Below are 13,741 nucleotides of genomic sequence, written 5' to 3'. Positions count from 1 at the left end.
TGATGTGCCTGCAGTTCTGCAAAATGGTCCGAGGTGGTTAAACAGCAAAAATTCCGTCTCTTTTCAAGGAACCTTTTTTAGTCTGATGATGCCCCGCTTTGTAACCTTTCCGAAGCGCAGGCTTCTCCCCCCAAATTACACTGCGTGTGTTTTTGCTTGATATTCTACTTGAAGCTGAAGTCTGCTCTCACTAAATCAGCCTTTCACAAATGGAATATTTTTTCACTTTTTGCTGGGTGGGTCCATACGCTGAAAAATAGGTCAGGAACAGTAATCTAAATCTACTGCTAATAAATAATTAAAGCTAATGGAATTTGCACAAGATCTGTGAGCTGAAATATTTCAGAAAGTACTGTGGTGTACATTTTGCTACTGTAAATCAAGATTTTTTATTTATCATTGTGCTAGGTTGAAACGTATCTTAAGTTTAAAGAGATTTTGTTTGTACAGAGAAAATACAGGCATGTTAGTGTATTAAAACAACTAAAAAATCATAGAAAATTGATAACATCACGAGTCATTCTTTAATGATTGGATTTCAAGTAAATACTTAGGCAGCCTTAAGCAATAAGAGGTTTTCTATCTCATTAAATCATAGTGTAAATTGAGCAATAAATTGTTTGCTCATATGATTTAATTTGTCTTATATTTGAGGAATTAAATAAGTCATCTAAGCTACTGTTAATACCTGTTTGAACAACTCTCTGGGATTTCAGTTTTGTATCTTTGAGAGCAAAGCAAAGTGGAGTTTGCTGGAACTAATTAAATATAAAGACTTACGTGTTTCCCTTAGTACGCCTCCAATCACGTGTGCCCAGGATCTCGGGTGGAAAAATGCATATTCTGTATTTTTCTCATAATTGTGGGTGCATTTAAAACTTGTGTATTGGGAGGTGAGTGTCTGGTTGGGTGATCTCAACTCGTTCACCAGTTTACCCATAGTACCTAGGCTTGCTGGCTCTCTCTAATTAACCAGCAGAACTGGTTACTACTAATTATAGTTAACTTGCTGATTTCTGTGTTTCACAGTAGCGAGTTGTGTCCTTCAAGTATATAATAATCAAACGCACCTCAGAAGTGTGTGTTTGGAAGTTGATGTCGGCGTTCTTCCCAAATCCTTCGTGCTTGGCTGCTTTTTACCTCTCCCCCTTTCAGCTGTATTTCTGTGAGAGAGAAGCTCAACGGCATTATCGAGATGACAGCTACGTGGTCAAAGCGTGCGGAGCCCTGCCCGTGAGGGTATGCAGATAAACATCCTCCCGATCGCAGGAAACAAATATCCCTCGTATTAGCACGCAGCAACCTGGCTGCCCCAGCTCTCCTTGACACAAGAGTTCCTCTTGAGCCTGTACTATTTCTTCTTTATGTGTTGACACAGTCAATATATATAGTTTTTTCTTTCTGTTTTTTCTTTTCTGTTTGTAAGTTCTCATAAGAAAGTATCTGGAGTCACGACACTCAGCCCTGCCAGTTCTGCGCGCGGGGCCGGCTGCTGGTTCCTTGTTACGTGTGGGCTAACAAGGAAGGAAACGCAAAAGGGTAGGACGGCAGGAAAGCCGTAGCATCTCGCTGGTGATAAGGCAGCTCAAAAATAGGTTGTGACAGCTGAACTAATGATGTCACCCGTGCTGATACAAGCGGGCTGCTTCTCATTATGATTTCTCTGCCAGACACAGTGACATTCACCGGCCAATGCGCGTCTCCAGTAGACGATATATAGAACAAATCATAGGAAATGTGGCGCAGGAGGCATACAACAGAACGTTTGCCCATGTTTTCTTGTTTTGTCTTATTTTACAAGAGCACAATACTTCTGCAGGTGATAAAGGTGTACAGGTCAAGCTTAGCCTTGCTGGACCACTTCATCAAACCAGGGTCACGCGGCTGCTGTTGTGACATTTAGAGATAAGCGTTTTGGAGGTGAATGAGATGGAGCAGTCTGGGAGGAGATCAGAAGGTGCTGTATGGCTTCAGACCTCAAGTAAATTACAAAGACGGTGTTGGTACCCTGACCATTGAGATGTCCTTTGTACTGTACACAGTGCATTAAGATAGTGATAGATAAATAATGTAGTTTGGTTGTCAGAAAGATGCATTTGTTGCCCACGTTTTTACTGCTGATTTATTCTTGGTTTATTTTCCATAGAGTTATTTTTAATGAGAATGGAAAGGGAGTTAAAAATTATTTGGATTCAGATTTCATTGTGTAGCTACTTGATCAAAATATAAACTCGTTTATATGCTTGTAAAGGGAGAATGCTGTATTAGCTTTCAGCTATCAGATTTGATTCAGATAATGATACAGCATCCTAATTCATAGTCTCCACCTCAGATATTGAGTTTGTCTGTGATAGAGCCTTTTTCAGAAAACTGCTCTACCCTGATAAATCATCCAGAGAGAGACAGAGAGATAACATGCACGTTTAGATGGCATGAAAAAACAGGCTGATAATGTGATTGGGTAGCAATACTCAAATATTTCAATGCATTTCCGTTGATAAATTTCATTTATTTTAATGTTCAATTGCGTGTACTCTTTGTAGCTGTTCTGCTCGATCGCAGTGATTTGCTAGCTGTACGCGAGTGCCGGAGTTGGTTGCTTTTCCTGTTTTGATCACAGCCCAGGCAGTAAAGGCCACTACACTTTAAACAGATAATAAATCATACGGTGTCCTTGCTAACCAGCATTTCAGATTCCCCCGCATCTGAACTGAATGGCCTTCTTTCTGTTCAGTTTAGCGCGGAGAAGGTAAGATTCTGTTTGATGTTAGTGCAATATTTGGAGACAAAGTCTGATGAGGAATTTTTCCGAACTGCCAAAAATAACTCGAGTCACTAGCTGGTGACTCGAGACATGTCTATTCCTGACTTCTGTCTGTTTATTTGTACTTCCCTTTTGTTGTGAGCTGTCTAAAGTTTTGATGCTGTTTAGCCAAGGAAGGAGTTATAAACTCCTTCCAAGGCGGGGAGGAAGAGAGGGGAGAAAGCCAAAAGAGGTGTGAAGAAGGTGTCTGTGCCTTTTTTTAGGTGTGTGCCACTTACCCGCTGACCTGCACGGCGTATCTGGTTGCATTTAAAATAATGGAGCAAATTCCTTGCAGTTGCTTTTCTTAGACTGCTTGCTCTGTGAAGGTATGGAAGTGAGATGCGCTCTCTCTGTTGTTCAGCTGCAACAGATTTCCAGTTATTGCTAAGATTTCCAGTTGCCAAAGCATTTTACCCTGTTGAACGGTGTGCTGTATGCCCCAGGTCGATCACTGTGGTATAACCAATCGCTTGCCAGCGGGACTGAATCACTTTGAGCTGCATTCTCTATCATGAAATGTTTTTTAAAACAGCTTTACCAACAACAAAAGCCGCTATCTAAATCAAGCGCAACACATTTTCCCATCATGGCGCGAATTTTGCTTGGTAACATTTCGATTGCTGGGATGAGTGTTTAGCATCCTGAATCTGCTGAGTGAAGGCTGTGTGGGAATCAGACTTTGTACTTGAAAGCTTTTCTCCCTTTTTAACAGCTTGACCAACTGTTTTCTTGGCTTTGGGATGTCCCTTCTATTCCTTTTTTCCCCCCTGCCTCTCTCCCTCTTCTCTGCTATAAACAACCAGCAACATCTCTCATTATTAAAGATGAATATGAAGGCAAAGCCCTGACATAGTTTATATCATGAAATAAAAAGCACCGCAAATCCTGTCTTTCAAAAGTTAGTACGTGGCAGATGATGCCATTCAATAGCGGGCTCTTGCCCAGACCTCACCCCTCACACAGAGGAGTTCTCCTGCCTCCAGACCTGGCTGTGTTTCGTGTCTCCTGCCTCCACACCTGGCTGTGTTTCATGTCACCGAATGCCGCTGCGGTGCTTTGTCACCTGCCGCTGCGCCTAGGGTGATCTCGGCAGTGGGAATAACACCCTGGTCTTGAGAGCCGTGCAAACAAGGGACTTGGGGCTGGGCTGGAATTAGATCTCCTGTATTTCTGCTTTCAGATTTGACATCAGTTTGCTGCTGGCTAGCGCCAGACCAGTCAGTAAATTCAGAGGCAATACCAGGGACAGAAGCCCTAAACCCGATCATTTCCCACCAGCTGAGATTTTTATTTCAAGACCAGTGGCCCTCTGGTTTCCCAGAAAGTGGGGAAAAGCTGCTCAACCTGCCCGTTTCCTTTGGTAGAGGTGTAACTTGTGGATGTTCATGATACACAAGGACTGCATCCACCCTTTTTCTGTCCTAAAATAGCAGAAAATATCAGGAAACATTTAGGTAATTCAACTTGGTCTAAGAACAGAAGAGTTCTTTGGTTTGGTGCCGAAGAAGGAGATTATAAAGCTGCAACATTATCCTTAACTTGATGGGGATTAACTGTATGTGAGTGCAATAACCGTGTAAGAAGGGAAATTTGGCTGATCGTTTCTCTTTGATAGCTTCATTTGCGTTTGGCCCCCTAAGCCATTTCTCAGGGAGTGGGAGAACTCCTGATACTCCAGCTCTCTGCATGACTTGTCATTTAAATGACAAAAATCACTTCTCTCAAAAGCCCAATTTTTCCTTCAGGAAAATCAGATTAAATCCGGGGCCGAGGGTGTTTTGGTGAGTGGTTTAATGTCCAATATGCTGTATGACTCTAGATGTAAAAGTAAATGCATTGGAAAAGAGAATTTCCCAACTTTTTAAGGTCACCTTCTTTTCCGAAAGGCCCACGGCTTCAACAAACCCTTTTTATAGAAAGAAAATACTTAAAAGACCTCTTCATGACCTTTTGCATGAGGTTCAGGGTAGCGAAGGGACTGCAGCCTCTGTGATGCTAGGAAGATTTCATGGTTGCTTAAGCAGTTTGTGACCATCCCAGTTGTGAGCAGCATTCTCAGGGCATCATAGAACTCTTGGTTGGAGGGGTCATCCAGAGGCTGGCTGGATCTCACCTGGCCCTAAAAATGGGTCTTCAGCACCCACACCAGGTCTGGCTGGCTATGCCTTGGAAGTCTCGAAGGATGGCAAATCCACCTTCTTCCTGGGTAAGCTGCATCAGTGCTGCCCTCCTAAGTGATGCAGCATCACGTCACTGTTTTATACCTCTCACAGATTTATTTCTACCTGTCAGTGTACTATGAAGTCACTGCTTGTCCCTCATCAGTGGAATACCACAGCAGAAATAGGAGTCCAGCTTCTTGGCTGTGCGTTCCCTGCAGTGTCCTCTGCAGAGTTACAGGATTTTATTCTTCAGGCATGCACATCATGAGAATTCTGAGAATTTGTAAGTGAATTAGACCCAAACCAGCTTAAAAGTGGAGCGAGCCACTGAGAATTTTATGCAAGATAGATATACCTCTGTTGTCCTAAATCATCTTCCTGCTAAGTAAAAATATGCTATAAACTTTCAGAGTGATTCTGTGGGTAGTACTTCAATGACTTTTGTAGCACGAAGTGTGTTGTAATTCTGAAGGAGAAATTTTGAGTTATACAGAAACTAACAAATAATACTCCGTTGTTCAGTGTGGCTATTTCCAGTTCTCTGATGGCTGAAGTCAGAGCACTCTTGAGAAAATAATAAATAAAATGGATCTCTTTCAAAATGGCACCACTCTTACTTGAAATGATGGTCCCAAGTCATCTTCCTTTAAGCCCAGCTTCCATTTGTGGAAATTCCTTTGGCGTGAGTTCAGAGGTGTAGCTGCTGTTTAGGTAGATAGAGGCATTTACTCCTAATCGCATTAGTGTTTCAGCTGAATTAGAGGTGGAAGGCGTTCAGTGCTTGCCTAGCATCACTGCAGTGGTGTTAATTAATACTGTTTGCAACTGAGACACGTATATGTCAAACTGGAAATGCAGATTTGTTCAAAGTGAATTCTAGGTACACCTTCATTTCAGTCAAAGCTCCCATAAAATGCCATCAGGATTAACGTAGTATTTCGGAACTGAAAATAGTGTGAGGAAAAACCTGACAATGACTTGTCCTTTCAAGTTTTTCTGATGAAATATCTCGCTTCTGTCTTCTAGGACCTGCGCAAACAGGTAGCTCCGTTACTGAAGAGTTTCCAGGGAGAGGTAAGAGCTCATCCTTCCCGTGGTGCTTTCGGTATTGCTTCACATGAGTCTGGTGTGCCAGCAGCCGTTCAGCGTGGCCGGGTGGGTACAGAGCACCTGAGCAGAGGGCACTACAGGGGCTCAGCCCTTCTGCATTTTGCTGCATGCAGGATACGCGTGTGATGCGCTGGGTTTGTGCTGGACAAGCTAAACTGGTCAAATGGCTTTGCATTCTGCATGCCTGAGCGTAAGCTTCCCGTTGCAGCGGCTCAGGTGGCACACGCTAACTCGCTGTGCCTCGGTGACTTGATGGGCTCAGCGCTTCATGAAAGCGATGTCATGTACGAATATAAAAATACTGAGATACTACAAATGGTTTTCACCGTAAACTTTTTCAGCTGTGAAACTCTGTATTCTAGAGGGCTTGATGGAAAACCTGAAGTTGGCAGGTGTGTGTGTTGGAAAACCAACAGAAAGCATTAACAGCTCTGGTGCTGGCTTACTTGGGTTTCTCTTCACACCACTCTGCTAAAACACACACGATTGGAGTGGTCACAAGGCAATTGTTATTTTGAAGGATTTCTGTAGGAAACAGAAATCTGGGCCAGTTACAGAATTTTACATTTTAGCTGTGGACAGCACGGAAGCGCTCACCTCATGTGAGGGCTCAAGCCAGACGGGAGCTGTGGTGCTGCCTCCAGGAAAGTGTTGCGTATGAAGTCTGCAAATTCTATTTCTCCTTGCAAAGATGAGTGCCTGTGTGGGGTGGTGGATTGAGATTTTGGCTCATGCTCTGTTACATGTTGTAGAGCTCTGCTCTTAAAATCAGCTGTGTTAAAGCAGCAACACTTTTTACTTTCTCAATCTAGAAGTTGATGTCGCGGTTCCCATCAGAGCACAGAGAAATCCAGGAGGGTGTTTTCAGGATTCTGCATAGGGAATGAATTGCACAACTCCCTGGAGTGAGGGCTGCGTTTCTGATTACTTGTCTATCCTGCTAAATATGTATCCCAAATAGGCAGTAATTCCTCATTGTAAAAGCAGTATATTTTTTATTTTACAACCCAATTTCCCAAGTATTGCTAGAAATAAATAAATAAACAGGACAACTTTGTCCTTGATATATCTGATAGTAATTTGTGAGAACAAAGAATGACTTGTGTGAGTCTGTTTGCCAATGGAAATTTACACTTTAAAATTACTCCGAGTGAATTGCAGTGCTCTTAAAACCTTTTCACTTTAGTTTCAAGCTTGTAATGCACTGACTGAAAAGTGTATGTGTGCTTTCAGCACTGTTCTTTAATGAAGGGAATGTCTGAGGAAGAACCATAAATCCCAATCTGGCTCCCGTGGAGGAAGATCCTCCCGTTAGATCTTGTCTGTTGGAGACAGCTCGCTGCTGTGGCTCACACGCACTCCTCCTCTGTAGTTTTGCTTCACAAATGTAAAAGTGAAGTTTATGTTGGTGTAAATGCAGCCTCACAAATTACAAGAGTAAAATTTGTTGGTAGAAATCCCCTCTTACATAAACGAAGTACGGATCCGCTACAAGATTGTGCTGCTGAATCTCTGAGCCGGTGATTCCAGTCTCCCTAATCTAGACAGGTTTTAGAAACCTAAAAAAACCCTGAACTAATCATGATTGACTACATAAACGCAGAACATTAAACTGTGAATGGTGGTACTTCATTATAGATGTAATTACTGTATCTTGTCTTGGAGACAAATCAAAATACCAAAATATTGGCCTGTTCGGCTATGTTTTATTGTTGGGTATATAGATTTGGTCTCTGTTTATTGTTAAGGCTGACTTTATGAAGATCATGAGATGAATGCTCCAGGTAGCTCAGGAACAAACTTTGTTAAGCGTTCAGGCTTTTCTCGTGTCAGACCCCCTGGAGATGCCTCGTCCTGCTCCCCAGAGATGGCTCAGCAGGCAGTACGGCTGGGGCAGGACGCCCACCCGGCAGCTCCACGGGGCCGCTTTGCGGCAGTCTGGGCGTTACCGGCCAGGTGATATCTGATGAGGAACCGTTTGGGCACACAGGACAAGTACTTTGGGACAGGAGCGGGGAGGAGAAATACGGAGTGATCTGCTCATAAGAGGGTTCCTGCTTCTATTACGGCAACTTGCTTTCAGCCCCAGACTAGGATTTTTTTTAAAAAAAAACAACAACAGGAGTAAGTAAATAAAACAGTTAAGTAGAAAAGTAGCTCAAATAGATGTTTTCTAGAGTCTCTTCTGCTGGAGAGAGCATCCTCGAGCGGCAGGTCGGGAATGCAGTGGGAGCGCTCTGGCTGACACCTCTGAGGCACTGTGGATGGTATTACCGAGCTTTGGAGCACCACCACCTCCTCACTCCTTTCTCCTATGGAAGCTAGGAAAAAAGATTCTTGCATGATGCAGCTTCTCTGTTTACCATCTCCACCACCTTTTTGCTTCTACCTCCGCCCCTCCAGCTGTGGCCCATCCCTTTCTTGGTCCCTAATGACAGTAGGTGCTTTTTGCACGTCCAGTATTAAATGACGATCCTGCCTCAGAAGGGAAGCGGGCTTTTGCAGATCCCATGGGGGATGGCTGTGCCCCACAGGGCTCTGGGCCCTAGGGAGGGCCGGAAGATCAGAAGGGACAGAGCTCCCTGACCAGCAAAAGTATTTAAGTAGCTTTTTAGATACTGCTGTGTTCCTGCCTCCCTCAGGACTGCGTCCCCAGCTCCCGCCTTGCCTCAGCGCTTTTGCTAGTGTGATCCCGCAATGAGCACAAAGTTTTCTTTTTTCCCCCTTTTTTCCTGGCTTCGTTTTCTGCCAGGTTGGTTCACTGAAGCAGCCCTGTGCAGGCCCCTGCTGTGCAGGGGAGAGGCCAGGAGAGCAAAGCCAGGGGCAGGAGTCGTCCAACTGTGCCAGCTTGGGTTGACTTAAACTGTCCTTGACCTGTACCCTCGGCCAGCGCAACGTGACTTGGAGAGAGGTTCACTGAAGCTCACATATTTAAATATCCTCCCAAGCACGCTTTATGGGACATCTGCTTGTAAACCTGTGGCTGGTTCACTTTTTAAAATAAATCCACAGGTCACTTCAGCCGATTTGCCTTCTCAGTTTGAGCATGGATATTGATACTCCCCCCTCTCCTCCACCCCGCCCCATATTTTCCCTTTGTATAATATAAATTTATAAATAAAATCCCCCAAGCCAGAACATTCTGTATTCCCTGGATTATTTATCTTGTTCATTCAGATGAAAACTGTTCCAGTTATCAAATAGGCAGTTCCATTAGTAGCTGGAAATAACTTTTTTTTTGTATAGATCTCAGTGCTTTAAGTAACTGGATTTTTTATGATGACAGTTAAAGTAAAAGCATTATGAAATGGAATTTAGCGTGCTACAAATTTTAAAATGCATTCCTAGTTCAATGTGAGACCCTATTACTTCATCACTGTAGTATAATTTTATTATAGTACTTTTTCCTTATTTAGGATTTTAATGGCAATTTGAATGCAGGTTTTTTTTAAACGAACAAAATGTTGTGTCTGATTCAAAGCTGATGGTGTGGTTCTTTTGATTTTTGTGGGTAACTTTTCTAACCTTCCTGGAAGATTTAAGGTCTGGATGGTGTAAATAGGCTATTGTGAGCATGAGAGTTAGAAGTCATTGATTTATGAGGTGTAAAATTCCTGTCCTTTCTATCTTAAATCTCTCTTCTCCCCCCCCCCCCCCCCACCTTATGCTTACCATTAACCTGAGGATGCAACTTATTAATGGTTTGCTCACCATGTGCTGGGCTAAATACAGGACAGAATCAGAAAAGGCTGAAGAGCTTCATCATTCAATGATAAAATGATTATTTATCATTTGCAAGTTGGCAAGGCACTCCTTCAAGCACCCATCTAAATAAGCTATGTTCCGACGAGGTGATTGTGCATTACCATGTTTACATCAGTGGATGTATATCTGTACAGGAAATATTTAAAAAAAAAAAAGTTATGTTCTTGGGCTGTGTTAATTTACAGAACTGAAGTTGTGGTATGGAAATCTAATGTTGGAATCTGAATTTGTGAAGTCATCAAATAGATATTTTAAGGCTGGGAAAGGATTTCCTGAGGTCATTAGCATTCTTTTCATGTGGCATACCAGTACTGTCCAACAGTAATGCAGTAATCCCTCCTTTGGAGAACCGCACATACTCCCAAACAACGTGGTGGACTTCATTTCTGTGAAAACTGTTTCTCATATTCTTCTCACAGAGCAAGGACTTTTCAGGGTATTGCCGTTCTGATGAGACCGCTTTGGCTCCCCACTTAGCTGAATTGCTCTTTAAACTATTAATTCGGTCAGTGGAGTAATTTAATAATTTTCCATATGCAGACAACAGAAGCTGGAAATCAGTCTGGTGTGCTGGAACTACTAATCATGCCTTTGAAGGAAGACTCTAATAATTATTAGTGTGTGCCCAAACAACTTCAGACCCACTTTCCTTCTGCATTTTGAAGGAGTATTCCTCAGCTGATAGTCATCTTTTCTCCCCCCCCCCCCCCTAATTTCCGTATGTTAAATTTACAAACCTAATTAATACAATTTCTTTCCTGTAGGTTCGCTCCATGATGGCTCAATTAGAGTAGCAGTAGAACTGTGGTTCAATATTCAGGCCAGCTTCATAATTGAAAACACATTTTCTTCTCAAAAGCTGCAGCTGGTTTGGTTCTGCTCATGCAGAAAAGGATATAACCTTGCATAACATAGGAAATGAACGGTTGAGAGAGAAGCCAAATTCAATTTCAGTCAGATATTTTGAGGATAAGTCCATGATCTATGGAAGCAAGGGAATGAAAAGTGTGTGTATGTGGAAAGCAGCGTGTTCAGCACTCTATTAATCACAGCCGGCCTGGGTGCTGTTGTGTGCTGTGGCGTTCCCTCCGATTCTCCTACAGCGGCTGGAGAGCAGCCAAGCACTCCAGAAGTTAACCTCTTAAAGACCCTGAGCTGCTTTCTGTTGAATAAATGTAATTTTGTGGTCAGAAATAAATGCTTGTGATGTAGCAGGAGCTTTGAAAACAACAGCGTGGCGAAGCTATTACAAATTGCTCTGTGTTGGGGAAGTCAACAGCATACATCAAAATGCAGAGCTCGCTGCGCACTGGTGTAGGCCCAGAGCGTTCCCGCTTTTCAGGGCAAGGCCCGTTAAACCTCTCTGTGTACCAAAGCGGAGTAAATCTGATATTTTTGGCGGGTAATTGTTTTCTGTCGTCCCCTCCACGGGACGTGGGCGGTGGGTAATTTCCTTTGTGTAACGGGAGCACGGGGATGGTTTTGTGCTCCGTCTGGATTCTGTTTCCCGATGCTAGCGGGGAAGGGGGAGAGGCGCACAGCGTGCTTTTGGGGTGACAGCAGCTCAGCAGCGCTTCGTTTCGTTGTTTACACAAGTGTGTAAATGCTTATTTATTTATTTTTGGATGGCTTGATTGCAGTTTAAACAACATCTTTCCTGAGGAAGGTGATTTAAATACACTCCAGCATCTCGAAGGCAGATGCTCTCGCTGATGAGCGTGTAGGATGTCTGCTGCCGGCACGGTGCTGCGGAGCGCTGGGCTGAAAACATCCCTGAGGGATTAGACACTAAACTCCAGACTGGTGGACAGAACTGTAGAAACTCTCAAATACAGTCACAGCTCTTTCCCAGAGCCTGTGTGCGCCCCTATCCCATCCTGGCACCTTCCTGGGACAGACCTGAGCTATTCAGATGACAGGCAAGGTCCCATCCTAACCTGTCCCACCAGAAGCAAGCGATAGGCACTGTGCACCTTTCTGAAGCTCTTGCAGGTTCATGTCTGTCCCATCCGGTGTGCAGGCAAGTTGTACTGAGACGGCAGTTACTACTGGGCTAACTTTGGGGAGGATCAGCCCAAATCCTCTTATTTTTATATAATTGACAAAGTGCAGAAATTTCTGTTGGCAGCTGGTGGGCTGTCTATGTTAAGGGCCGCTATGCCGCTGCTACGCGTTTGGGTGAGATGCTAACAGTGGGGGGAAACTATTTATGCAAAATTCAGACAGGCAGCACTGTTTCAGTTCGCAGTGTCAGGGGTGTCTTCTCATCCTTTTAAAAAAAGAGCTTGAAGTGTGCTGGAAGGAATGGGGATGGGAGGGCTGTGCCGGGCGCGGTATTCTGCTGAGTGTCGTTATAATCCAGTCCCTGTTTCTCCAAATACAGAATTATTTCTGTGTTTATTACAAAATTACTATGAAGCTCTGTACAAGCCAGTGTCCGGTCTTGCTTTGTTGTAGTAGAGAAGCAAGAGGGTAGGCTCAGTATAAAATATGAGCAAAAGGTTACATTTTGGTATTTATGTGCAGGTGGATTTCGCACAAAGGCAGTTAATGAGCTCGTTCTTGCAAGGATTCCTCTGCCCTAATTTTTTAAAATACATAAACAAAAGGTTGGATCATCCGTAAGGGAGAAGAGCGATTGTGGGTTCTAGGTGAGCGTTCACAGAGGCAAGAAGAGAGGCTCACAGGCCAGTGAAAGCACCCACTTGCCTCACTGTGCAGCGCCTGCTCCGGCTGGGAAGCTGGAGGGGATGTCGAGCAGCACAGGCTGCTTCTCTCCTTCCTCCCATGCCCCGCTTTGCCATGCCAAGTGTGGCTGGGCTGGCCGCGGCTGGAGATGTTCTCTATCCCACCCTGTGCCCTTGCAGAACCTTGAGGATCAAAAGTGACAAGCTCTGACATCACCCTGACCAGTGGCATAGTGAATAATTTGCTGCTCTGTCTTTAGAAAGATGTTCTTTCAGTTTTTTGGGAAGTACGCATCCCCTGTTTGGACGTTGTCTTTCTCTTACTTCCTGCCATGTGTTTGACCTGTTTTACATTACAAAAATTAGCATCTGCCATGTGCTGACCGAGGAGAGAGATCAGGATGTAAAGTACAGAATCACAAGGGTAAACAATTATTCATGTGCATGAGGTGCCTCAGCTAAATTTGGGCAACTCAAATGTGGTTTCACACAGGGTTCTTACACCCTTCAGCCATTCAGGTACCACGCAATTTGACTAATCACTAACACCCACACTACTCATTAGTAATCAGAGTAAAACTTTGCACATTAGCTGTATTTCTGCAGCATTCTTGCTGCTGGTCTGTTGGTCCAGGCGTCCCTGGAGTCAGTCTTGCTAGAGTTACTTATCTGTGACACCAGAAAACACTGGGAGGGTTTAAATAATGTGTTAGAGGGGCTAGGATGCTGGTGTTATCTTGGTTGTCCAGGAGTGTCCTTTATTTTTCGTGGACAGCTCTAAGCTTCCGTGAAGCAAAGTCCTTATTTCCCGGACTGGGCTGTCCTTTAGTTTGTGTCACTTAAGCATGAACAATACCAAAGTCTCCAGTAAAATTCTACTTCGTTACATTACAGTGTATAATGTGAACTAATACATATATAAACAAAGTTAATGCACTTTCACACTGTAAAGACTGACTGATAGAATAGCTAGGGAAGGGAATTTTCATAACATTTGGCACTTGGACCCTCCTTTTGCCATCCGCGTTTTGTCGCTCTGGTTTCATGCCATACCCAGTCCATGCCAGTGCGTGACTGGTGCTGGCAAGCGTCCTTGCCCCGGCCCTGGGTGCCCACCTCCTCCCTGGTGCTGAGCCTACCAAGCGCACAGGATGGGGCTGTTCAGTTTGCCAGCATAGTGGAAAAGAAATTCTTTCTCTCCTTCGTTGCTC

The 13,741-nt window shown here is 43.9% G+C and overlaps 1 protein-coding gene across 8 annotated transcripts in view; it reads left to right on the top strand.

Moving 5' to 3' along the window:
* CUX1 (cut like homeobox 1) overlaps window positions 1-13,741 on the top strand; it is a 275,849-nt gene that overhangs the window by 105,596 nt on the left and 156,512 nt on the right. For all 8 annotated transcript variants that reach the window (XM_086763223.1, XM_086763224.1, XM_086763221.1 and 5 more), the window contains exon 3: window positions 5,995-6,042. In XM_086763223.1, the coding sequence (XP_086619349.1) occupies window positions 5,995-6,042 (48 nt within the window). The remainder of the gene's footprint in view (window positions 1-5,994; window positions 6,043-13,741) is intronic.

This window comes from Chlamydotis macqueenii, chromosome 19 (genome assembly GCF_036417535.1).
Source record: "Chlamydotis macqueenii isolate bChlMac1 chromosome 19, bChlMac1.mat, whole genome shotgun sequence".
Classification (NCBI taxonomy): Eukaryota; Metazoa; Chordata; class Aves; order Otidiformes; family Otididae; genus Chlamydotis; species Chlamydotis macqueenii.
This window is presented reverse-complemented; position numbering and strand designations above follow the sequence as displayed.